We start from the raw sequence: 27,258 nt of genomic DNA on the forward strand, positions 1-27,258 counted from the left end.
AGTAGAAGTTAGTAAAGATCCTAAAACTAAAAGTGAAGCTAATTGCTTAGTAATATATGAGCTTGAAAATTTTAAATTTTTATTGGATATGACTATTTGATATGATATATTATTTGCTATTAACTCAGTTAGCAAAAATTTACAATCAAAAGATATGCATATTGATGTTGCTATAGAATAATTAAAAGATCTTCTTTTTTTAAAAAAAAAATATAAAGAAGATAGATTTGCATCCGCTATGATTTCTTCTAAAAAAATTATATCTGAAATAAAAATAGAATCTAAATTTCATGATAAGCATATCATTTGTAGAAAGAAATAATTTGATGAGGATGTTGATAATGAAATAACAAAATCTCTTGAAAAATTATTTAGAATTGATTATTTCTTATATATAGTAGATCAAGCAATTTTTTCACTGCAAAATAGATTTAAATAATTTAAGATATATGAAAATATTTTTGATTTTCTATTTAGTGATAAAAAATTGAAGTCATTAGATAATGATAGTTTGAAAGAATATTATTTTAATCTTGAATATTCTTTAAAATATAATAACTACTCTGATGTTGATGGTTTAGATTTATTTTCAAAGCTAAAAATTTTAAAAAAAATTATACAAGTGGAAGATAACAGTCCAATAGACATACTCAATTATATAAGATGACTCGACTCTTTTTCAAATGCATATATTACTTTTAGAATAATGTTAACAATTCCGGTAAGTATTGCTTCGACAGAAAGAAGTTTTTTAAAATTAAAATTAATAAAATCTTACTTTAGATCAACAATATCTCAAGAAAGATTAAATGGATTGGCTATATTATCAATTGAAAAAGAAGTGTTAGAAGAACTTAATTATAAAAATTTAATTAAAAATTTTACATTTTAAAAAGTTAGAAAAATAAAATTTTAATAAAAATTTTATATAAATTTTAGTTAAAAAAATTATATTTTACTATTTAGCTTTAGGCCTCCAAATGTGTTGAGCCGTCCCTGTTAGTGCCCAACAAACTAACGCTTCCAACAATAGATTGATGACTGTAGCAGGGATTATCTGCTATCCAATCCAATCTCTCCTTCTCGAATCTCAGACAAATATATATTGATGATTCAATGAGGCCATCTTAGATATCGGAGAGAGATTCGAGAATTTGAGATGAAGCAGTGCTACGTCATCAGCTTTTGTCCGATCTTTAGATCGGACATTTATAAACTTCGTGCAGGATCCAACCGACAATAAAAAATATTCAACGATCTACATTGATGCTGATACACTCAAGATAGCCTTAGTTCTATCCCAATCTCAGACCGTCGGCATATTCAGCCATGCAGATGATTCTCAAAATCTCTCAAAAACTTTTAAAATATGGGCATGAGTTGCAATTGAAACTCACGACTAACAAATCTGACTTGCAAGCATAACTCACTACTGACACCTATGACTAATAACTATGATTCATAAGTTAGTGGATGGATTCCAATAGTTTGTCAGAGCATAGCCTTACAGGTCCTAATAGCCTATCAAATTTTGGTGTGCTAGCGTACGACTCTATTTCTATATAAAGAGATAAAAAAAGAAGGTTCTTAAGTAAGACTCATCTCCGGAGCGAATATCCTACTCCTATATTTTTTTTTTTTGATTATTTTTTAAATTCGAACTGATTTAAGCATCAGAGAATCTCTCGTCATATATCCTCGATGAGTAAATCTTCTTTGCAGATCTGTTGATTGTCACAAATGATCTAAATTTTTTAAGATATCTTTTAAAAAATAAAATTATAAGACTCATGGGGCAAAGCTATCTAACCATAAATAAAAGTACAAGCAGCAAAAATGACCCAAGTTTTACATTAAAAAACTGCACAAGTTTCCATCTTGGTCTTCGAAAACAGAAAACACTTCTTTTTTAATTTATCGAAAGCACATGATCACCATGGCAATTGTTTCCGAGCGTTTCCCGGCAAGTTCCAAGCCAGCTGATGAGGAGGGGGCTCGTGCAATTGACTCCCCTTTATATTCTGGAGGGCAACGTGTAAGAAAATGGTTGTCAACTGAGCGTAAAAGTGTCAAATTGGTCGGCTGCTGCGCCTCTCGGAATGATGGTGATAGGTAATACCCCTCTCGTTGTCGGATGTAATTATTGTCTTATTATGATGAAGACAATATTTAAAAATCCCTGCGGTACGCCGATTCGTCCAAGGTAAGATTCCTTTCTAATATTTTTTTAAAATAAATTATACCGATCCCTTTCAAAGTTTGAGATAATTATATAATCCGATCAATGTTTGAGAAATATATACATAACGCCTGTTCAAATATAAATATTTAAATTTAAAAAAATTATCATTATAAAAAAATATAAGATATTTTAATATTCAAATATATTAGACAGTGATGATATTAGTAGGATCATTAATTTATTTAATAAAAAAATATTGGTAAAATATTATGTGTCATACATATAGTATGTTAAGGGTAGAACATGTTTTTTCAAAATATTGAAAATCTATAATTATCTCAAATTTTGAGGAAGATTATTGTAATTTATTTTTTTATTTTATTATAATTGGAAAATTCATGGTAGTCGTTCATTATCAGTATCTATATAAGAAAATTTATATTTAGGGAGTGTTTAGTTGGGAGGAGTAGGGGTTTGGAATCGAAATCGAAATGGATGGCTCCCATTCCAATCGTTTGATTGGGAGGAGTCCCATTTCGATTCTGATTTCGGAATAAAATGAGAATTGCTCAATCTATATAAAACTCAATCCCTATTCTTCTCTATGGATTCAATTTTTCATTTCAATTTCGATTCCAATTCCGATCACGAACTAAACACTTCGGAGAATTTGGCCATTTTGATTTCGATTCTAAGCCATTCCGATTCTCATTCTTATTCTGATTTTGATTGCGAACCAAACACCCTCTTACTGATCAATATAATTCAAACCAGGTCCACGTGATTCATAACCTCCAATGCAAAAAATAACTTGAGCTTTGGGCCTGTTTGGTTGCTGCAATTCAGGGACTTTCTTCGGATGTTTAGATGACTTGAAATAGAATTGAAGTGAGTTCCTTTCTTGTCCAATTTAAGAGGATGTTTAGTTAGGGGGAGTGGGGATCTGGAATCGAAATCAGAATCGGAATGGATGACTCCCATTCCAGTCATTTGGTTGGGAGGAGTTTCATTTTCATTCCCATTCTGAGATGGAATGGGAATGGGTCAATTTATATAGAACTCAATCCTTACTCTCCTCCATGGATTCAATTTTTCATTCCAATTTCGATTTCGATTCCGATCACGAACCAAATGCTTCGAAAGATTTGGCCATTCCGATTTCGATTCCAAGCTATTCTAATTTTCATTTTCATCCTGATTTCGGTTCGAACCAAACGCCCTCTAAGAGAAATGAAGACTCTAAGAAGGTGTTTGGTTCGCAACCAAAATCAAAATAGAAATGAAAATCGGAATGGTTTGGAATCAGAATCGAAATGGCCAAATCCCCCGAAGCGTTTGGTTCGTGATCGGAATCGGAATCGAAATTGGAATAAAAATTTGAATCTATAGAGGAGAGTAGGGATTGAGTTCTATATACATTAAGCCATTCACATTACACCCCGGAATCGAAATCGAAATGGGACTTCTTCCAATTAAACAGTTGGAATATGAGTCATCCATTCCGATTCTGATTTCAGACCCCATTCCCCCCAACCAAATATCCTTTAAATGGATTTGATCCAGGAGGAGCTGAAACCGCTTTGCATGAGAACTCTTCTCCAATTCTAGCTCAATACATCATAGCGGATGCAAGGAGCATTCCCTTCCCTTCATTCAGGTGTAGAGATTTCCTCTCCCTCTTGCCAGCAAAGAAACTCCACTTGGGTAAATTGGGCTCCCGCTTGGCCCACTTGCACCAAACTGAATGGGCCGCCGGTTAGGGTAAAGCAGGTCATGTTGGATTTGTTCGAGATGGGTTTGATTAAGTTGGACGAATTTTTGTTGTTTTGGGTGAGGATTGAGTTGGGTTGGAGGAAATACAGATCAAATTTAGATTGTCAACTTAAGGTGAAAATTTGTAGAAGTTGAGCGAGCTTGGAGTTGGTTTCGATTGCCTAATTCTCTAAACAAAAGTCTAACTCTATTTCTTTTTATCATTATCTCAGCCAATGTAAAATTAATAAATCCACAATATGAACCAATGTAATGTGAACGAATTAACTGATAATTTTAATCCCTATTTTCTTTCTTAAATCATTATTAATTTTCAAAATTAATGCTTAAATATATTTGTGAATCCTGAATTTACCATGCTAGTCGAGTTTTTGTTATCTCAATCCTTAAATACTGATTGAGATTTCAGAAATCTCTATGCTTTAAATCTTTCCTCAATTTTCATCATCCACTGAGATGATCTATAATACTTGGGCTTTTAAAATTCTGAGACGGATCCATGTCGATGTTCGAATAGAACTAAGAGAATGGAGAATTTGAGATGGGATTTACCTCTAGAGATTATGATACTAGTTCGCTTTAAGAACATAACCTCTTAAATAAATGATGCACACTTAAATATATAACCCCTTACATCAACTACCTGGCAAATTTAATCAGATATGGACTAACCTGATGCTTAATAAATAATGTAGCACAAAAAGGACAGAAACTGGGCTGCGCAGCCCAAGCGAGCCACTAAAATATTAGGCCAAACCTCTTGGTGATAAATTGAACCACATGATTGACAACCAATAAAAGGCAGCCACTCATCTCCGACCCATGCCTCCAAAGAAAACCTACCATTTGATGACGGAGTGCAATTCATCTTCAACTCTTGAATAAAATAAACTAATTGTATATATAAAAAGGGGAAGGTTGAAACAGATTCATTGTTGATCCGGCAAAGACTGCCATTTATCTAACATTTTAAGAATTAACTACTCCACTGGGGCAGTCTCTCTCTCTCTCTCTCTCTCTCTCTCACATCGAGTACTTAGATGGTTTTATGCGAGCAAATGATCCGACTAGAGCTCAATTTAGATTTGAGCTCCACTCGGCTATTAGTGAGTTCTATTTAAACTCGAATAATTTTTTGAATCAAAATCGATTAGTAAAATATTTGGCTCAAAAATACATAAGCTTAATATATATATCATTAATAATATTATATTTTTTTTAATATATATTTTTAATTTAATATTTTAAAATATAATAATATGTTATATATTTTTTTAATCATATTTTTTGAATTATGACTAAGCCTCAAATTCGAATATGAGTGTGGTCCGCTTGACATTTAAATTGAGTCGAATCGATCTCGAATTCAAGCTTGAATATTAAGACTTGATTAATTTCAAGTTTAATTCTGAGCCTAATTATTTTGAATTGAGTTGAACTCGAATCTCTAGCTATTCGACTCAACTTGCATCTTTATGTGATCTCACCTTTTGTCCAAGATGGTGTGGTTTGATTTTAGTTGGTGCCGGTCTCAAAAGATAAAGAAAGTGGTGACCAACACCTCATAATTTCAAAGGAAAAAAAAAAAAAAAAAAAGACACCCTCTTTTTCTGTGGTTGTTCTTTGGGGGCATAGATGCCAATCATACTCCCTGCAATCTAAAAATTCATGTTACTCAATGTTAATTAATTAATTAACCTAAAAAATTTAAATTGGTAAAGAAAAGATCAACAATATACATTAAACTTGACATCCCCTCGTATGCAGCCCGGATTGTTCATATAAAAATTAGACCAAGAAAAGGATGATAGCTGGGTATGTGCATGCAGGACTTTCTGCAAACCTTAGTTTGATACTATGTTAACTAATCAATTTCACCGAAAAAAATGAGGGAAAAATGGTCAACAATGTGGTAGTCTTGTAGCTAGGCATTCATCTACTCTAACATACCGGTAATGAACTGTCATATAGAATCAATGAAAGTGATCGGCAAAAATGCTCTCTCTCTCTCTCTCTCTTCTTTTTTCTTTTCTTTTTTTTTTTGTTTTTCTGAATGAGAAACTGTTCTCTCTGGTTTGCAGACCTAGTCAACGCTAATTTTCGAAAGATCTATGGTAGATTTGGTTGATATTAATATATTTATGCACAAGAAGGAAGCATGGGTAGTATTTTCTCAATATACAACAGATTTTGAGATTCATTTGCAAACACGTTATTCTCGGAATAAGCCACGAAGTTGTCTTGTTAGTGTTGCAAATGTGAGAGTATGTATCTCACTAAGCATTATTGGAAGTGGAGTATTTTTGATGTTGCATTTGCGGACTTAGGGGTTTGTATAAAATAAATGGATGAGACATATTTGATTCAGCTATACATGGTTGGGTAGGGTTCAGGTCATATCTTTTGCACAAAAGAATGATTGATCATCTTGCATGGCGTCAACCTTTAATCACATAATGGTACTAAAGCAAAAATTTAGTGCAGGGGCAAAATGGTAATTTTAAAATTTTTTCAAAATTACTATTTTACAGTAGAATTATTAATTAATCTCATTAATTAATACTAATTAACCCTACACTAGGATCTAAATATGATACAACAGCATGCATTTAAATTTGAAATTCAAATTTGAATCAGTAAACGTTTTACAGTACTGTGTTCAGAACACATCACCTTTTGCGGGTAGTCGATCACCGCAATCTGATCACCGTCGGAGGGCTCTGATCATCACATCGCAGCCACCCAACTGTCTGGCCTCTGCGAATCATCCACACGAAGCTCCCGTCTGATCAGCTCCTCACGAATGCTAGTTCGTGATTTCACCCTTTTGATGGCAGATGTTGATCGAACTCCTTCGATCGATGTGTGCCGACTTCTCGGATGCTCCAGATCGTCTGCACAGTTACTTGAGAGGCTGATGGATCTCTCTCTGAAATTTGGTGGACTCACGACACTCGTGGCACACCAATCTCACTTCCCGAACCCTAGGTAGAAACCCTAGGGTACACACCAAAAACCCTGCGCCCAATTTTCTCTCTTTTCTTTCTTTTTCTCTCGGAAGGTTTTGGACCTTCACCTTGTGCAGAAGCCTTCCTCACGCCCCAAAGTTTCTCTCCTAATTTTTCTACGCACGTCCCACCTTTCTCCTCTTTTTAAAACAACGTCGAACGTGTCTTATCCGCGTGAGAGGATAAAGACAAGAGGTTACACATTTGAATTCAAATCAAATTTGAATTCAAACGAAAACTAACTTATCCCTATCCTTTTGGGCGTGAGAAGAGAAGGGGCGTGGCTTTTTGTGCGTGGAAAAAGTTTCATGAGAAACCTTTTCTCGTGTAATTAATGTAGCGCACAAAATGGATAAGGATGAAAGGGCAAGTGATAAGTTATCCATTCAAATTCAAACATGCTTTGAATTTGAATGGCTAACTAATTAATTTATCCATCCATATGGCGCACAAATGAGGACGTGGGGAAGGGTTTTACGTGAGAAAAATTTCACGAGAAGTTTCTTCTCGTGAATTCAAATGGGTGCAAGGAAGTTGGGTGACGTAGGGAATTTAAAACAAGGTGGTTTGATTCAAATTGAGCCAACCTAGTTTAAAATAGGTTGAGCACAATTAGACCAAATTAAACCCAACATAATTAGGCTTAATTAGGATTAATAAAATCCTAATCAAATCAGGAATTAACTAAACCTAACCCCTGATCAAATCAGGGACTAAACCACCTTAGCGATTAGGTCAACATTTAACCTAATCGGGTCAATCCAAACTGAATCCAATTCAATTGGACTTGATCCAAAAATAATTACTCAATCAAATTGAGTTAATTAGTGATTAAATCACTAATTAAACCTCTCATAAATGTTGAGTCCAAATCCGATGGGCAATCAGGCATCAGAGACCATCGATATGAAACCCTGATCAAAGAGTTCAAATTTCAAATTCAAAATTTGAAATTCAAAATTTTGACCCCGGTACCCAAAATGTGTGGAACTCATGATTAGAGAATCCTAATTCTCAATCATAGAGTTCCAGATAGATAAGACTCATAATCAGCCATCAGATCAGAAAGGAACCTCTAATGTGTGTGACCCCGCAGGTTCGAACCTAAGCTGGTAGCACAGGAACCAATTTCTGTACTAATCGAAGTGACCATCTAGCAATGGTACCCGACGACCGGATAGGTCGAATAATCGCAATCGCAACATTCAGAACCTACGTGAATATGGTTACCGTATAATTCATCCCTTTTGACCCCTGTATTTAGGATGACTCAGAGTTAAACTGTCAACCCTGATGATATCATCCGAATCGTGCTCAACTCAATTAGTCCTGTGACTCCTCACTAGGACTACCCTGGCCAAGGTTTTGCTAAATTGAAACACGACTGTACACAGCTCCTAAACTGGAGTGGTCAATCCCATCTTGACACACGCACCGACAAGTCAAGTACTTGACTACACCCAGCAACTTTCCGTCACTGAATTAGAAATTCAGGTAGTCCAGTGCCTAAGTGCAGTGAGTTGCTTGCAAGTCACCGTGGCGGTCTCAGGTCGGAGGGATATTTATACCCATATCCCATCGGAGCAAATCTTGACAGCAGAAATAGCTCCGGAGTTGGTCACGTTCAGTGCAGATGTACCATTACATCTCACCTGTATGCCATACCAGTGTCTCCACACTCTTTGGTTATGAGGACAACCAACCCATATGGCACACAACGACCTATGCTCGATAAATGTTGTCGTCCTTGGTAACAACGTATCATTTGGTCGCGAACATGTTTAAGGACTAAACGACAAATCCTCCTTTGTCGAGTCTAAATAGTCCTAAGGACTTCACCACAACACAGGAGTTCATTAGAAGATGAAACATTTGTGATGAAAAAATACCAAAATAATTTTTATTTATTTATAATTAATGTACTAATACAAAAGGAGCACAACCGTCAACAGGCTGACGATTGGCTTTGGGACACTATTCCCAACAATCTCCCACTTGGCCTAAAGCCTATCGGTGCAGTATCTAATACCCATCTTCGACTTGTAGTCGTTGAACTCCTTCACCGCAATGGCTTTAGTGAATGGGTCGGCCAGGTTCTCCTTCCCGTCGATCTTCTGAAGGTCGACGTCACCTCGATCCACGATCTCCCGGATGAGATGGTAGCGACGCAGAATATGCTTCGTCCGCTGGTGTGCCTTTGGTTCCTTCGCCTGAGCAATGGCTCCAGAGCTGTCGCAGTAGAGCAGAACTGGACCAACAAGAGAGGGTGCTACTCCGAGCTCGGTGATGAATTTCCTCAGCCACACCGCTTCTTTGGCAGCATCTGATGCAGCAATATACTCTGCCTCGCATACTGAATCAGCCACAGTGTGCTGCTTGAAACTCTTCCAGCAGACAGCCCCACCATTAAGGGTAAAAATAAATCCTGACACACTCTTGCTATCATCTCGATCAGACTGGAAACTAGAGTCTGTAAACCCTATAAGTCTCAAGTCTGATTCACCATATATAAGCCACTGGTCCTTAGTATTTCTCAAATACTTCAGGATGGTTTTAACAACCTTCCAGTGATTCTCTCCTGGATCAGATTGGTATCTACTCACTACCCCTAGTGAGTATGCCACATCTGGTCGTGTACATGTCATGGCGTACATGATAGATCCCACTGCCGAAGCATATGGAATCCTACCCATACGCTCTCTCTCTTGAGGTGTTGTCGGACAATCCCTCTTCGAGAGAGAAATTCCATGGCCTATCGGTAGATAGCCTTTCTTGGAATTTTCCATGCTGAACCTTTTCAGCATAGTATCAATGTACGTGGACTGGGATAAGCCAAGCAACTTTTTGGATCTATCCTTATAGATCCTCATCCCTAGGATGTAGGAAGCTTCTCCCAAATCCTTCATGGAGAACTGTGACGATAGCCAAATCTTTATTCCCTGTAATGCAGGGACATCATTCCCGATTAAGAGAATGTCATCCACATACAATACAAGAAATACTACTGGTGGACCATTAGCCCACTTATAAATGCAGGGTTCTTCTCCGTTCTTAACGAAGCCATACGTTTTGATCGTCCTATCAAAACGTATGTTCCAACTCCGAGATGCCTGCTTAAGTCCATAAATGGACCTCTGTAGCTTGCACACCTTAGACTCATCTGTGGATGTGAACCCTTCAGGTTGTATCATATACACCTCTTCGTCCAGCTCTCCGTTTAGGAAAGCTGTCTTCACATCCATCTGCCAGATTTCATAGTCCAGATGGGCAGCTATCGCAAGCATAATCCGAATGGATTTGAGCATTGCCACAGGAGAAAATGTCTCGTCATAGTCTATACCATAACGTTGACGATATCCCTTGGCAACCAGACGGGCTTTATAGGTCTCCACCTTTCCGTCTGCGCCCCTCTTCCTTTTGAAGACCCACTTACACCCTATGGATTTTACTCCTTCGGGTGGGTCAACCAATGTCCACACATCGTTGACCTTCATGGACTCCATTTCGGATTTCATGGCCTCTAGCCATTTCTCAGAGTCAGGTCTATGCATTGCATCCATGTAGGTGATCGGATCCTCATCGTTTTCATCAAGTTCGATAGGATCACCATCCCGGACCAAGAAATCATAATATCTGTCCGGTTGATGTGGTACTCTACCAGACCGCCTTAAGGGTGCATAATCAATGGGCTCCGGATCTGATCTAATCAAAATCCGGTTCAGGTTCAGTAACATGTGTCAGTTTTTCCACCTGTCGAACTTCGTCAAGTTCGACTTTAGAGGCAACAGTTCCTTCACTAAGGAACTCCTTTTCTAAAAAGATTGCCTTAAGACTGACAAACACCTTTTGCTCATCAGCAAAGTAGAAATAATACCCTTTGGTCTCTTTTGGGTACCCTATAAAATTACACTTGTCAGACCTAGGTCCAAGCTTGTCTGTAATTAAACGTTTAACATAAGCCGGACACCCCCAAACCCTAAGGTGCGAGAGTACTGGCTTACGTCCTATCCATATCTCATATGGCGTTTTGACTACAGACTTACTCGGAACTCTATTTAGAAGGTAACAAGCCGATTCGAGCGCATATCCCCAGAGGGAGATCGGCAGACCAGCAAACCCCATCATGGATCGAACCATGTCTAACAGGGTCCGATTCCTCCTTTCAGACACACCATTATGCTGTGGTGTTCCAGGAGGAGTCCACTGAGAGAGAATCCCATTCTCCCCTAGATACGTCAGAAACTCATTGGAAAGGTATTCACCTCCTCGATCAGATCGAAGAGTTTTAATACACTTCCCAGTTTGTTTTTCTATCTCATTTCGGAATAGTTTGAACATTTCAAATGATTCCGACTTATGCTTCATTAAATAGACATACCCATACCTAGATAGGTCGTCTGTGAAGGTTATGAAGTAGAAAAATCCACCTCTTGCACTTGAGCTCATGGATCCACATACATCAGAATGTACCAGACCTAAGAGTTCACTGGCTCGCTCACCTTTTCCAGTAAAAGGTGACTTAGTCATCTTTCCAAGAAGACAGGACTCACAGGTTGGAAGTGATTCACAATCACTAACTTCAAGAATTCCTTCTTGAGCCAACCTGTTTATCCTATTCTTATTGATATGACCTAGCCTACAGTGCCAAAGGTAGACTTCTGACACATTATCTATTCTAGAGCGTTTACCAAATTTTTGAACCACATTAACAGGCTGTGATAGTAAGTAAATTCCATTATTTAATTGTCCAACAAATATTGTAACACCATTCAAAATGATATTGCAAATATTTCATTTTATTAAAAAATCATAACCGTACATGGCCAAAAGGCCTACAGAAATAATATTTAATAAAAAACTTGGACAATAGTGACATTCACTCAGAATTACATTACGAGAATTGATTACAAGACTCATGATTCCTAAAGCTAGAACTGGAACTTTGCTTCCATCTCCAACATTCAGGAACCTCTCGCCTTCATCAAATCTTCTACTGACCTGCAGACCCTGCATCGAATTACAAATATGATAAGGGCTTCCGGTATCCAATACCCAGGCAGTAGTATCACAAATCGAAAAGTTGCAAGGAGTTATCATATAATTACCTTGCTTCTTCTTTGGCCTGTTCGGGTCCAGGGAGGCAATGTATTGAGGACAGTTCCTCTTTCAATGCCCGTGCTTCTTGCAAAAGAAGCACTCCGCCTGGCTCTGGTCATGCTTGCGCTTCTTGGTCTGACCCCGTGCTACTGTCCCAGCATGAGATTGCACCTTCTTATTTTTCTTCTTCTTGTTCTTCTTCCCCTTCCCAAAGGGTTGACGACGAGAAGAAGACCCTCCCACTACATTCACCGACTCCTTATGGAGTTGGTGATCCTTCTCAAAGTTCTGCAGCAACCCCAACAATCCGTGGTAGTTTACTGCAGGCTTTGTCATTCGAAAATGAGTAAGGAATGGGAGGAAGGACTTGGGCAAGGAATTAAGGATCGCATCCTTACCGAGCTGCTCGTGCAGAGGAAAGCCCAATTTGCTTAGGCGCTCAATCATCTCGATCATATACAGTACATGATCAGTGACTGAGGCCCCATCCCTCATCCGAGCATTGAAAATAGCACAACTAGTTTTGTGCCTTTCAACGTCGTCAGGCGTGCCAAAGGAGTCGTTCAACATTTGAAGCATCTCCTGTGGCTGGGCGTTCTCAAACCTTCGGCTGAACTCGTCATTCATTGCTGCCAGCATAATACATCGAACGGTGGTGCGGTCATTGAGCCACTTCAAGTAAGTGTCTCGGATCGCTTTACTAGCGTTTGGAGCTGGCTCCTCAGGTGCTGGATCCGTTACTACATAAAGGATCCGTTCATGCTCAAGGACGATTTTCAATTTTCGATACCAGCTATCGAAATTGGGTCCCATGAGCTTGTCATTATCTAATAATGACCGGAGCGACAGGATAGTGGCCATAGCTGCTTAAAGAAAAACGAGACCTCTATTAGTACATAAATTAATACTAAAGACTTGGACTTTAGTCTAAAGTTTTTTCCAATATTTTTTACGAACTGATAGCCTCATCCTCCAATTCGAGAAATTACTTTAATTCCTTAATGGGTACTAGAATCCACACAGACTACACACGAGCCCAACTTTGGTTGGTCAACCCATGTGCATCTATGGGTAGGTTCTTAACCAGTTGTTTCTCTAAACAACTTCTAGTAATTTATTTTGCCCCAGAACCTAATCAGTAGGCTTTGGCCTCCACTGAAAAGATCTGGTTAGGTCCAACCATTAACATGACTTAATTTAGTGAATCGGACCAATAAATGATCAGGCCCGACTTTGGCCGGCCAACCTAACCACCATCAGAAAGACTCAATCAAATTATCATATTATGAATAATAATTCCATTAGCCAATGAGCACCAGGCCTTTGGGCCTCCAATGATCATTGAACTAATGGACTCATTATCATTCACTTAATGGGAGGCTATGACTTAGTTATCATTATAACTTAATCATTTTAGGGACCTAATAATTTTGAGGATTTTATTAAAGAATAGTAGAGAAGAAATCATCCAGCCAATTTCAATCCTCCCACTGACTTCACCAAGTCAGATTAAAAAGGATTTAATTAAAGCTGGCATTAGGAGCACCTAAATCAGTCATACTGATTTACCTAATGACATGGGTGAGCTCTAATCACCAAGTGATCTAATCAAAATCTAACTTACCAGACTGGCCAGGTAAGTGAGATCAGTGGTGGAGATTTGCCATTAACTCGTCAATGATCGAATCAATGCGAGTAGCTCCCGCTTAAGAACCACTGGTCAAAACTGCCGAACTTACCTTAGACACCAACCGGTTCATTAGTTTTAATTTTGATCAACTTAATAAATAGAGCTCCACCGCGTAGCCATGAATTAAGTCCATCTTGGTCTAGTTAAAGACATGGACCCATTCAACTACAACTATTGAAGTTGAGTCTAGAGTATCCTTGACCTAATCTAATTCAACTTTTGATTAGATTTGACTAATTACTCCAATTAGTCTATTTTTTAAACTAACCTTAGGTCTAACACAATTATGGACCTAATTCATCTAACCCATTGACCCAAAAGTTTATGCAATTGTCTTAGGTCTTAATTCACAATTCTAGACCTACTAGACAACACTTAATTCTTTTAATTAAGTACTTGGGCTGATGGGTCAGGGTTTGGCATTTCGAAAACAATTTTCAAATTTGAAAGATTTTATTTTCTGTTCACCAAATGTATTAACTCATTTCACAAACGGGTCAGCACATTTCATAAACAGCAATTCTATTGCTCATTTCATAACAGAAAATAACTCAAAATAAATCATAAATTTTCTTTTAGATCTAATCTAACATATTCATGATAAATTTCTTAATTAAGTCCTTTCGCTGCTTCATCGGCATGGGATATAATTGCATCGGCACCCCTACCGCCATAGGAGACCCCATCGAATGGAAAGAGAGGGCCTTTAAACCCTACTTTTCTCCTATGACCGGACGGCCATGGCAACCAACCCAATTAGATTACTTGCTACTTGGATCAAGTATATCTAAATATACAAATTTCAAAATTTAAATTTTGAATTTCAAATTTTAAATTTCAAATTTTAAATTTTAAATTTCAAATTTGAGATTTCAACCAAATTTCAAATTTCGAATTTCAATCTTTGAATTTTAAATTTTGAATTTTGAATTTCAAATTTCAAATTTTAAATTTTGAATTTCAAATTTCAAATTTGAGATTTCAACCAAATTTTAAATTTCAAATTTTGAATTTTTGAATTTCAAATTTCAAATTTCGAATTTCAAATTTCAAATTTCAAATTTGAGATTTCAACCAAATTTCAAATTTCAAATTTTGAATTTCAAATTTGAAACTTCTAACAAATTTCAAATTTCAAATTTCAAATCTTTTTGAATTTCGAATTTTGAATTTTGAATTTCAAATTTAAACTTATAGATTATACCTTAATCTACGCATGCATATGTATATCATATTCTAGAACCTGCTCTGATACCAATTGAAGCAAAAATTTAGTGCAGGGGCAAAATGGTAATTTTAAATTTTTTTCAAAATTATTATTTTATAGTAAAATTATTAATTAATCTCATTAATTAATACTAATTAACCCTACACTAGGATCTAAATATGATACAACAGCATGCATTTAAATTTGAAATTCAAATTTGAATCAGTAAACGTTTTACAGTACTGTGTTCAGAACACATCACCTTTTGCGGGTAGTCGATCACCGCAATCTGATCATCGTCGGAGGGCTCTGATCATCACATCGCAGCCACCCAACTGTCTGGCCTCTGCGGATCATCCACACGAAGCTCCCGTCTGATCAGCTCCTCACGAATGCTAGTTCGTGATTTCACCCTTTTGATGGCAGATGTTGATCGAACTCCTTCGATCGATGTGTGCCGACTTCTCGGATGCTCCGGATCGTCTGCACAGTTACTTGAGAGGCTGATGGATCTCTCTCTGAAATTTGGTGGACTCACGACACTCGTGGCACACCAATCTCACTTCCCGAACCCTAGGTAGAAACCCTAGGGTACACACCAAAAACCCTGCGCCCAATTTTCTCTCTTTTCTTTCTTTTTCTCTCGGAAGGTTTTGGACCTTCACCTTGTGCAGAAGCCTTCCTCACGCCCCAAAGTTTCTCTCCTAATTTTTCTACGCACGTCCCACCTTTCTCCTCTTTTTAAAACAACGTCGAACGTGTCTTATCCGCGTGAGAGGATAAAGACAAGAGGTTACACATTTGAATTCAAATCAAATTTGAATTCAAACGAAAACCAACTTATCCCTATCCTTTTGGGCGTGAGAAGAGAAGGGGCGTGGCTTTTTGTGCGTAGAAAAAGTTTCACGAGAAACCTTTTCTCGTGTAATTAATGTGGCGCACAAAATGGATAAGGATGAAAGGGCAAGTGATAAGTTATCCATTCAAATTCAAACATGCTTTGAATTTGAATGGCTAACTAATTAATTTATCCATCCATATGGCGCACAAATGAGGACGTGGGGAAGGGTTTTACGTGAGAAAAATTTCACGAGAAGTTTCTTCTCGTGAATTCAAATGGGTGCAAGGAAGTTGGGTGACGTAGGAAATTTAAAACAAGGTGGTTTGATTCAAATTGAGCCAACCTAGTTTAAAATAGGTTGAGCACAATTAGACCAAATTAAACCCAACATAATTAGGCTTAATTAGGATTAATAAAATCCTAATCAAATCAGAAATTAACTAAACCTAACCCCTGATCAAATCAGGGACTAAACCACCTTAGCGATTAGGTCAACATTTAACCTAATCGGGTCAATCCAAACTGAATCCAATTCAATTGGACTTGATCCAAAAATAATTACTCAATCAAATTGAGTTAATTAGTGATTAAATCACTAATTAAACCTCTCATAAATATTGAGTCCAAATCCGATGGGCAATCAGGCATCAGAGACCATCGATATGAAACCCTGATCAAAGAGTTCAAATTTCAAATTCAAAATTCGAAATTCAAAATTTTGACCCCGGTACCCAAAATGTGTGGAACTCATGATTAGAGAATCCTAATTCTCAATCATAGAGTTTCAGATAGATAAGACTCATAATCAGCCATCAGATCAGAAAGGAACCTCTAATGTGTGTGACCCCGCAGGTTCGAACCTAAGCTGGTAGCACAGGAACCAATTTCTGTACTAATCGAAGTGACCATCTAGCAATGGTACCCGACGATCGGATAGGTCGAATAATCGCAATCGCAACATTCAGAACCTACGTGAATATGGTTACCGTATAATTCATCCCTTTTGACCCCTATGTTTAGGATGACTCAGAGTTAAACTGTCAATCCTGATGATATCATCCGAATCGTGCTCAACTCAATTAGTCCTGTGACTCCTCACTAGGACTACCCTGGCCAAGGTTTTGCTAAATTGAAACACGACTGTACACAGCTCCTAAACTGGAGTGGTCAATCCCATCTTGACACACGCACCGACAAGTCAAGTACTTGACTACGCCCAGCAACTTTCCGTCACTGAATTAGAAATTCAGGTAGTCCAGTGCCTAAGTGCAGTGAGTTGCTTGCAAGTCACCGTGGCGGTCTCAGGTCGGAGGGATATTTATACCCATATCCCATCGGAGCAAATCTTGACAGCAGAAATAGCTCCGGAGTTGGTCACGTTCAGTGCAGATGTACCATTACATCTCACCTGTATGCCATACCAGTGTCTCCACACTCTTTGGTTATGAGGACAACCAACCCATATGGCACACAACGACCTATGCTCGATAAATGTTGTCGTCCTTGGTAACAACGTATCATTTGGTCGCGAACATGTTTAAGGACTAAACGACAAATCCTCCTTTGTCGAGTCTAAATAGTCCTAAGGACTTCACCACAACACAGGAGTTCATTAGAAGATGAAACATTTGTGATGAAAAAATACCAAAATAACTTTTATTTATTTATAATTAATGTACTAATACAAAAAGAGCACAACCGTCAACAGGCTGACGATTGGCTTTGGGACACTATTCCCAACAGGTACATATCTCAAAGCACTCCAATCCTTCGTTGCATCTCCTTGTATAGATCTTGAAGCAGTCATTGCATGGTCCAATGGTTGACAGCATGAAAGAAGGCAAATCATTTTTTTGTGCAAAATGTACGATCTGAATCTAGTTGGATATGAGTGTGACATAGGAAACACTTTTTTGAGCCTCCATGTGAAAAAAATTTCATTGCAACAGTGATACCATGTCAAATTTATCACTGACCCAATGAGAATGCTTGCATTTCATCGATTGCCATGTATTTCATCGATTCCCGTAATGATACCCCATACTGCCGCATCGATTCTCAATTTTTGATTGGCTTATTACAAGTTTGACATGATATCACTGTTGCAATGAATATTTACTCGGACTTGGAAAACAAATGATACTATTCCTTAATCCTATTTAATAGACAAGCAAGAAGCAGAGACGGTTCCAGTGTTTATGAATTTGTCTCAACTGATGTGGTTCCATTGGAGTTGACTCCATAGGTCCTGACATCTGATACACATTAAAGGAAGGATAGAAGGTTCCTTCTAAATTATTTTCCACTCCTGAATTGGGACTCATGGTTTCCAAAAGGAACAAAGAAGGGAGAAGGTCAGAATGTACTGCATCATGTGGTTCATTCTTTTCTTCAAAAAAAAGATTACAACAGTGGTAGTTAGTGGAGTGTTTTTTACTTTTTGTTTTCACTTTTTTTGCAGAAGCTAGAACATCAGCTTTGTCCCTGCAGCTCAGAAAAAAAACCTTGAGCTGGAAAGGTTTTTGGAGAGGCTTTGGTGGAGAGAGCGTTTTCATAAAAATAAGGCTGAACCAAATGAGCTTACATGAAGGTAAAATACCAAACGCTATCTATAACCCAGGAGCTGTGCATGACCGATGTGCTTATGGCCAATAGAAGATCACATACTGGCATGCAGAGAAGTCAGCGAAAAAAAAAACAGAAATTATATCCTACACATCATGCATGTACGCCGCCAATCACACCACTTATTCCTATAACAATGATCGTGACGAGTGCTTAATGAATGGGATCTACGGGAATGAGTGGCTGTGTTTGGTTGCATGTATGATTATGTGGTGCATGTTTGTGTAGGGTATAATTTTTCGAAAAAAAGAGAATCTGATATGAGGTGTCTTTTTTGGCCCAAATTTATATGAATATAATAAAATCAGCAGCTGATCCTCTGCAATCCAAGTTTAGGAATTTTTGTGCCAATTTTCAATTGGCCGAAGGGATGACAGCTGGTTTGCATATCCCATGGAGTGAGTTTTCCGAACGGACTTCTCACCATGATGGAATTAATTCAGTATATACTCTGGCAAAAAAGGAAGTCATAAAGTACTCATCTTGGTGCACTGCTTCAAGAACAAGTGGTTGTCATTGGTGGCACGGCCACGCAGTCCACACTGTATAGCATATAATTTCTCCTTGCTAAAGCCTTCTCTTTTGCTGCGTAGTAGTCTGGCCAGAACTAGTCTACCACTCTTTAATGCACCAATCAAAAGATTCAAAACTCAAATCAATCGAAAGTTGGTGGTTTACATGCCTTCTTGAGATCGTCACTAAAAGTCGTACGTTTTGTCCATTTCTGCCACTTTTTAATGCATCAATCAGAAGATTCAAAGCTCAAATCAATTGAGAGGTGGTGGTTTCCATGTCTTTTTGAGATTGTCAATAAAGTTGTTAGTTCTGGCCATTGAATTTATGTGGTAATGTTGATTTTTCCTTTCATTTGCTTTCTATCGGACTGGCTGCAAGCAAGACGATTTGATCAGGTTTGTCACTGTAAGTTGAGGGATTAGTTAAGTGTTCAATTCATTTAGTTGAGTTGTCTGCAAGGAACTGATCTTTTTTTCTGCATGTTGGTAAAAATATGCACGTAGTTACTCTCTTTTTCAATCAACAAAAATACTATTCTATTCAGAACAAAACAATTATATTCACTGCTCCATTTCCCTTCTCATGTGTGACATTGCACCTAGCTCAACCTCCCATGTATCACACCAAGTGCCTCCTGCCATTTTGGATGGGGAACAGAGGGGTGAATAGAGGGTAATGCATAGCATTGCTTTCCATGAATACTAACAACAAATTCTAATTAGTTTCTTTTGGACTCATGCCTAACAAGAAAGAAAGAGAAGCATAGATGCAGACGTCTATATAGAAATCTATAATTTATTAGTTACGGGGTGCAAATCATTGGTCCTACACATCAACAACTAACTCTCTTATTGTACTGTTTGATCACTTTTGAGCCCTTATGCACTAAGAATGCATGCAGTAAATCAAATCAGCGAAAAGGACTACAGTTAGGATTGCTTTTCAAACATGTGTTATAGTGTTATTGTTTGGTAGTTAACACTGTACTATAGTGTTGACGCATGCTTTGGTATCACTCTTTTGGAGAAATCAGCACCTAACGCAAGAAGATGACTCAAGTGTTCGGTCGCATGCTAATTTTTGTTCTTTTGTTTTCTTTTCTTTGTTGTTAATATGGCAAGTCACTTGCCATTTCGAAGTAATGTTATGGATGTAGACAAGCTTGGGCAAGCGTATGGGTAAGGATCAGAAGGCAAGTGAAATTTTCCTAGCAGGAAAAGTAAGCAAGTTGTCCTTCCTAGATGGAGATTCTTCATGTCAACTAAATCTGAAATCTCCACCAAGAATGGGAGAGAACTCGGATGGAGCAATCATGACTTTGTAGGATATCTCGAGGAGAAAAGAAGAATCCGAGTACAAAATAAAGGATGGTTAAGAAAATTTTGAAATTTGGTAGTGTTATGAGCTGCTTTAGAGAGACTAAACTATTATGTCACATGCACATGTGATATCATGTAATATAGATAAAAATAATAATGTTGCAGGAGGTGGCGGAAATGCAGAAATTTTTGGTTTCATGTGCTCTGGAGTACTTCTGGTTATACGGTGAAATATATATCTCCATGCTAGCATAAAATTTTGTTGTGGCAATAACTTTTAATGAGTTGTATCCTTAGATACAGTGATCTAAGTATTATAGTTCTGAAATATACAAGCAATCTTTTGATTCGAAGAGATAAGACTGCATACATTTGATCCTCTCCATACTCAATAGTGGCAAAAGCCTTGGCTTTGTTAGGTGTAGTGGTTGGGTGAAGCAATCTGAAGAGAAAAGGAGAGACCGGCCATTATGGTTTGAGCGGATGGGGTTTAAAGATTATAGTCAGGTCCAAAAAAGAATCAGCATTTTTTTTTTTCGCGATGTAAAGCTGTTATGGTTTGAGTGAATAGGATCATAAGATTACAATCCGGTCCAAGAAAGGACCGGTTATTATTATTATTTGCTTCTTAAAATTAAGTGGAAGAGCGCAAAACTCGCGGCCAGGGCACATGCTCGGACGGTGGGTTAAGGCTAACGGTCGGTGACATCCATGAGCTCTATCCACACAGCGAAGCATTTCTTCTTCAACTACTAATTCTTCTTGCATTCATGAGAGGAAGAAGATTTCATATAGGAGCGGAAGAAATGCTTGGCTTTGGGAGCACACGAGGAGGAGAGGATTCGAAATCTCGAGGGTAGCCATTCTCCATTCTTGTCTTATATGTTCCTCTGGTTATTTTGTGGTAGTGATCAAATGGATGTCCTCGTAGAAGAAATTGGTGACTCCCCTCCAGGGTATCATCTCTTCACCCACTTCGTCTTATCCCCGTGAAACCTGTCTTTATGCATTTTGTGCCTCTAGTTTTCATTTTGGGTTGTATTTTTCTTTTGCCCATCTGAAAAAGGTTCATCATATAATTTTATGGAACAGAATCTATTGGGTTCAAAAGAAAATCTTGGTTTTTCTGTGCAAAGTTTCGTTTTGGAACCTTCCATGCTCCAACTTTCATGGAAATGGCTCATCTCCAAATCAAGATGTCATTGTTAGGCATGGATATTTTTCTTATTATCTCTGTTCCATGATGTCTGGTTCTCCTCCTCTGCCTGTTAGTTTTTCTATCCATGAACACTTCAAGGAAAAACTCCAGCTTTCCTTTTTCTTGTTGGTTTACTTCCTTTTTGCACTTTTGCCTTGGCTGTTTGTAATTTTGTTTTACCGTTCTATTCTAAATGGGACTTTGTTATTTTATTTTCAAAGGCATCAATTCTCTTGCATGGAAGACATGCCCTCTTCCATTATTGCTTTTTCTATTATTTTTGTGTGAGAAAGAAGATATGTTCTTATGCTCAATTGTTTTATTACATGGCTTTTAATTTCAGTACATATTTTTGTTTCTTTCCCATATATTCACAGATTTCTTCTCTTTAGTCCAACATGTGTTCTTGTTTCCCTTCTCAGAGAGAATGCCAATATATCCAGAGAATGCAGTGGAAAACCCCCTCGAATAGGAGGATTTTTTTCAGGCCGTGAAAAAGATGCAACCAACTTGTTATCTGTCTCTGTTTCTGCTCAAGGTAATTTGCCAACTTATCTTCCATTCTTTCTTTCATTTAATTTTCATCACGTTCCTGTCTGAATTCTCGCTTCCACTTCGTAGATTTGAGGTCACTAGACATTGGGAAGGATACTCTAGAAGTGACTGAGGTCTCATCTCCTAGAGGAGTCCTTGAAGATGGCTTGAGGTGTTCGGATTCGGAGACAAGTTCTTCGAAGGCAAGCACATCCTGCTCTGAAACCCAAGTGCTTTCCAACATCTCTTCCCTATGGAAGGGATTCTTTCTTTTCTGGAAGCAGAAATCTATGAGGAGACTATCCAGTTTTCCTCCGCTCGGAGTTCCAAAGCTATCAAGGAAGAAGAGCAGTAGGGAGACTCATGACCCCAGATCAAACACCACCACTGATTGTGATAATTGCTGCTTCAAACCTTCTTGGAAGAACTTCACACTCTCAGAGCTCCAGAAAGCCACCAATAACTTCAAGCCAGGTCTGTTCATCTAAGCATGCTATTTTCTCTAAACAACCTATCCTTTCTGGTAGATTTCTAGTGGTACTTGAGTTATGCTGTCAAATCATCCATATGGTGAGTCTTTAGCAGTAATTACTATCCCCTTTTATTTTTATGTTGTTTGTTAACTTGTGGAAGAACAATCCTGTTGTTCCATCTCAGTTTGGCCTCAAAACCTTGCCATTTTCACTCTTCATTTAGATTCTATGTCTAGGGAAATTCTGAAGGGTTGTTCCATAGTTTCATAAGCCCCAACTGTGACTAAAAGGTATCTGCCCACTGGTTTGCATTTCTAAAGTAGGTTTCATGGCAATATGCCAAAGTCTTCACTTATCTAAAATTGCCGTAATAGGAATTCTGCTGCTATGATTCCTCAGCATTCTAGTCTGACAGAAATGGTAACCAAATAACCAAAAAGATAAGGCTTGCATGTTTTTTCATAGTCCAATGCTTAAGTGGAAAATGGTTAGATCAAGAGGATGCTTTGAAGAATCACATTTCTCACTTTGCATGTTGAACTATAATATCAGGTCATTTTCATATCTCTGCATCCCTGGTTTAGTATATAAATTTCTCTGTTCCTCTTTCTATTGTAGAGAACATCATAGGGAAAGGCGGCTATGCTAAGGTTTACAAAGGAAGCCTAGAAGATGGACAGCTTGTAGCAATTAAAAAACTCACCCGAGGAACAGCAGATGAAAGAACAAAGAATTTCTTATCTGAATTGGGAATCATAGTCCATGTAAATCATCCAAATACCGCCAAATTGATTGGAGTTGGAACTGAAGGAGGCATGTATCTTGTTTTACAGCTGTCCTCTCATGGGAGCTTGGAAACTCTTCTTTGTGGTAGTTATGTCTACTCAAAATCTTTTCAAATCATTTTTCCTTTGTTGCAGTTTTTAATCTTCTTAATCTTTATTAGGTTCAAAGGAAAAACTAAATTGGGATGTGAGATACAAGATTGCCATGGGGACAGCAACAGGTCTTGAGTATCTTCATGAGAGGTGTCAGAAGCGCATAATTCATCGAGATATCAAGGCTGCTAATGTGCTGCTTACTGATGACTATGAACCGCAGGTATCATCATGCAGATCAAGTATTTTCAGGCCTTGTGTACTAGATTTACCACTGATGTTCTAAGAATACTTCTGTGATCTGTTGTATTTTTATGTGTAGCACACTGAAACTTTAGGAAAGATTCAATAATTTAGAATCCTTTTTTTTATTGGAAAAGGATCATGTGAGAATTATTATGTTGAAATCATTAATGTTCCCATATAATTATATAGTCCCATGAAAAGAGTTGTTTTGATGAACTTCAGGGAGATCCAGAAAAGCTCTGTCAGTAAGTAGAAGAAAAAGGAGAACCTTAAAATATGCATGTGAAGCAAAGATAAGGGATTGCAATTGATAGGAAGAAGATTTAATTCGCCTTATAATGTGTAGTGGACGGTGCAGAAAGGCACATTCTGGGTAAAAGTCTTAACATGAGGGTGCAAGTTGTGAGAAAAATTTGGAAAAACATGTCTGTCTAGATTGCATATTTTTACCCTTAATAAGAATGAAGGGAGAAAAAGAGAACTTCGACCCAATTATAACAAACTAATGAGATGAGAATTTGGGCAATCAATTAAATCTTAAAAGAATATAAAGAGTAAGCAGGATGATTACAAATATTTTGTCAACAAAAGTGAAAGTTTATTGGTTTACTGCATCCATTATTATATTAAGTGCAGATGTGATGGATTGCATTACTAAAATTCATATTCAACCAATTGATTAGGTTCTCTGTGCTTTGTTATTAAAATTCACAACTTCATATAACTCTCTATAATATCATTTAACAAATAAATGCTTTCAGCATAAGTAATTCAGACAGCTTTTTCTCAAGAAACATGACACAATTACTTATTTCATTCTTATCCAGATATGTGACTTTGGCCTTGCTATGTGGCTGCCTGACAAGTTGACTCACCAGACAGTATCAAATTTCGAAGGCACGTTTGGGTCTGTGAATAATTACTTCAACTTTTGCTTCTGTTATCATCATCATTGATCTATCATGAGGTTGACCATTTACTTCTTGCCGTTTGGCCTTGTTTTTGAGCAGTTATCTGGCCCCCGAGTACTGCACTCATGGGATAGTTGATGAGAAAACTGATGTATATGCCTTTGGGGTTCTATTGCTAGAGCTTATTACTGGACACAGAGCAATAAATTCATCACAACAAAGTTTAGTGATGTGGGTATGTGTTATCTATTTATATTTCAACCTCTCTTGATGGCACAACACATCATCTACGATGATAGAATTTTCCATCATACTGTCTCAGGCAAAGCCATTACTTGAAAAGAATGATATCAAGGAGCTTGTTGATCCTTTCCTCAACGATGCTTACGACTTGGAGCAAGTGAGAAGTTTAGCACAAATAGCTTATATGTGCATCCAGCATTCATCAGTTTTGCGACCTCGGATGAGTCAGGCATGCTAATTACTCTGGATCCGGATTCATCTTAATTTCATCTTAATTTCTACGATGTAAGTCAAGACCTCGAATGATTAGCATTTTGTGTTGCTCCAGGTACTAATGCTACTAGATGGTAAACAAAGGCAGTCTGAGCCCATGAAAGTGATTCACAAGCCACTTATCCGGAGGACATATTCAGAGGAACTATTTGATGCAGAAGAGTACAATGCGACAAGATATCTGAATGATCTTACTCAACATAAGAAGCTTGCTCTGGACTTCTAAACCATTAGAGATCCCTCTGTTGGTGGCCCTATGGAATGTCAGTATATCAAGGAAACTCAGATTCTGTAGTGTTTCAAATGTGTGACTTGGATTGCACACCAACTCAATAGCATTTGTAAGTAGGAAGTCATGTTGAATGTAACAAATGTCAGTATTAAAGGAAAAAAAAAAAAGAGTGGCATGGTTAGCATTATGTGAGATACCTTTCTGTCAAGGTATCCTTTTTTGTGGATCATAAATCTCAATATTTAGCATATGCAATGCGCATGAGAAAAGTTTGGATGGCTATGATTTCTAAATTTCATAGAGTTCGAAAATCTTTTATCCGAGAAGAAGTGGGAAATCCTGGAGCTCTAGGGTTGGTATCCAGAGGGCTTTTCAGGTCGGCCGTGGAGTTGGCAGATCAATTGGGAAGTGGGGGAAGAGATCAAGTGTTAAAAGATTTAAATGAAATATTAAATTTGTTGAGGGCCTTATTTGCAATTATCACCAACATAGTACGTCGTGGAACGGCCAACTCACAGAAATTATTGCCTACATTGAGTGCACCAATGTGGCTGTCCATGCAATCATTTATGACTGTCGGTTCCCATACTGATGCATCGAAGTACATGTTTGCTGATTAGAGCCCAAAACGTACATTTATCATTGGCTGCATGATTGCCACATGCTATAGACAATAATTCGTTAAATACTATTTCAATTCGGAAAATTATACCTTATATTTAGCGCATCCCATGGCGATGCACTCCAATCACAGCCCATAGGCTCCATTCATCGTACAGTCATCTCGATACAAATAATTTTAATTATCAATATATGCGACCATATGATGTATGTGGTATGGAATATAATTTCTGATACGAAGTTATATGATAGAAATTTTTTAAAAAATATCTTAAATTTGATACTATAAATTTATTTCTCACCAATTTGTAGGGCCATCCAACGTTAGAGCCATTAAAACTTTCTAGTATGGACTTTCACCTTTCGTTGCCTATTAAACATTACAACCACTTTTGAAATCGGCAAGAATTGGTATTACGGCTCCCCTTGGGAACATTGGATTTCTCGGAGTTGCAACCTTAAATTTCATTGAAACGTTTTTTTGGAATATTCTTTGCCCATACAGATATTTAGTACTTTCATAGTATCAATGTTCATTAGTAATTTTAGTCTCTTGCTGAATGGGAAAATATTAATATTTAGAAGCATCAAATGTCAAAAGGATGTATCTGTATATGTGGAGTTCATCCTCAATGTATTGTCATGAAGCCTACTAGGAAAAACACCATACTAGGATCCTAAAAATGGTAACTAAAAATACTATATCTCATAATCTATTTGGGTTCCAAAGCTTTTTACATCTTAATAGTAGAGATTGTTTTCAGAAAAAGGTAGAAGAGTTTAATTAGCTCTACATTCTTTTAGCGTATGTGTAGAAGACCTTTATAAAGCATTTTTGAAAAAGAAGAAGAGTTTAGTTAGCTCTGAATTCTTTTAATTCATGTGCTATAAGTCTTTTATAAAGCATTTTAGATTTCTTATTTGAATTAGCATACAAACACTAGTAGCTTTACTCCATTGTAGAAATTCTTTTATAGGCCCCATCAGCATCCACCAATCCGGAAGCCATGCAAAGCCAAAGCCCTTAAAACTTTTGAGTATAGAATTTTTGACTTACGTTTATGATCAATAGATTGTATTGGATTTAAAATTGGCGAGTATCCTTAGTCAGTGTGCCTCGGAAACATTGAGTTTTCATTGAAAACTGGTTTTATATGGACTTTGTAAGAATTTGAAATAAATCTGTCTTTTTTCATCAACACATTTTTTTTGTAATGCTCTTCATAGCATTTTAATAGAATTAAGGCCTTAATCTATGGACTTCGTCCTACCATTGTCTATTAGTAGTTTGTAGTCTTTCTTTGGATGAGGTAGTATTAATATATTGTTAATCTTAGAACATCAGTAACAATTCAGGACCTCATCCAAAAAGATCAATCACAAAATATTAT

The 27,258-nt window shown here is 37.4% G+C and overlaps 1 protein-coding gene across 3 annotated transcripts; it reads left to right on the forward strand.

Moving 5' to 3' along the window:
* Window positions 1-20,353: 20,353 nt before the first annotated feature.
* On the forward strand, window positions 20,354-25,533 carry LOC105039784 (receptor-like cytosolic serine/threonine-protein kinase RBK2). 3 transcript variants are annotated; one of them, XM_073249608.1, is made up of 9 exons: window positions 20,354-20,484; window positions 21,879-21,994; window positions 22,078-22,464; window positions 23,082-23,333; window positions 23,410-23,564; window positions 24,415-24,494; window positions 24,598-24,733; window positions 24,821-24,970; window positions 25,070-25,533. In XM_073249608.1, exons 1-9 carry the CDS (start codon window positions 20,369-20,371, stop codon window positions 25,238-25,240), a joined length of 1,563 nt encoding a protein of 520 aa, XP_073105709.1. In that variant the 5' UTR covers window positions 20,354-20,368; the 3' UTR covers window positions 25,241-25,533. The 3 variants fall into 3 exon arrangements, with proteins under 3 accessions (XP_073105709.1, XP_010914352.1, XP_010914353.1); XM_010916050.3 differs by lacking the exon at window positions 20,354-20,484 and adding an exon at window positions 20,778-21,114; XM_010916051.3 differs by lacking the exon at window positions 20,354-20,484 and adding an exon at window positions 20,779-21,214 and having other exon boundaries at window positions 25,070-25,532.
* The last annotated feature ends 1,725 nt before the right edge of the window (window positions 25,534-27,258 follow it).

This window comes from Elaeis guineensis, chromosome 1, assembly GCF_000442705.2.
Source record: "Elaeis guineensis isolate ETL-2024a chromosome 1, EG11, whole genome shotgun sequence".
NCBI lineage: Eukaryota > Viridiplantae > Streptophyta > Magnoliopsida > Arecales > Arecaceae > Elaeis > Elaeis guineensis.

Coding starts and splice junctions, on each gene's coding strand:
- LOC105039784 (XM_073249608.1), top strand. CDS start 20,369: ATGTCACATGCACATGTGATATCATGTAATATAGATAAAAATAATAAT. Junction 22,465..23,081: donor CACCAATAACTTCAAGCCAG/GTCTGTTCATCT, acceptor TTTCTATTGTAG/AGAACATCATAGGGAAAGGC. Junction 23,334..23,409: donor CTTGGAAACTCTTCTTTGTG/GTAGTTATGTCT, acceptor AATCTTTATTAG/GTTCAAAGGAAAAACTAAAT.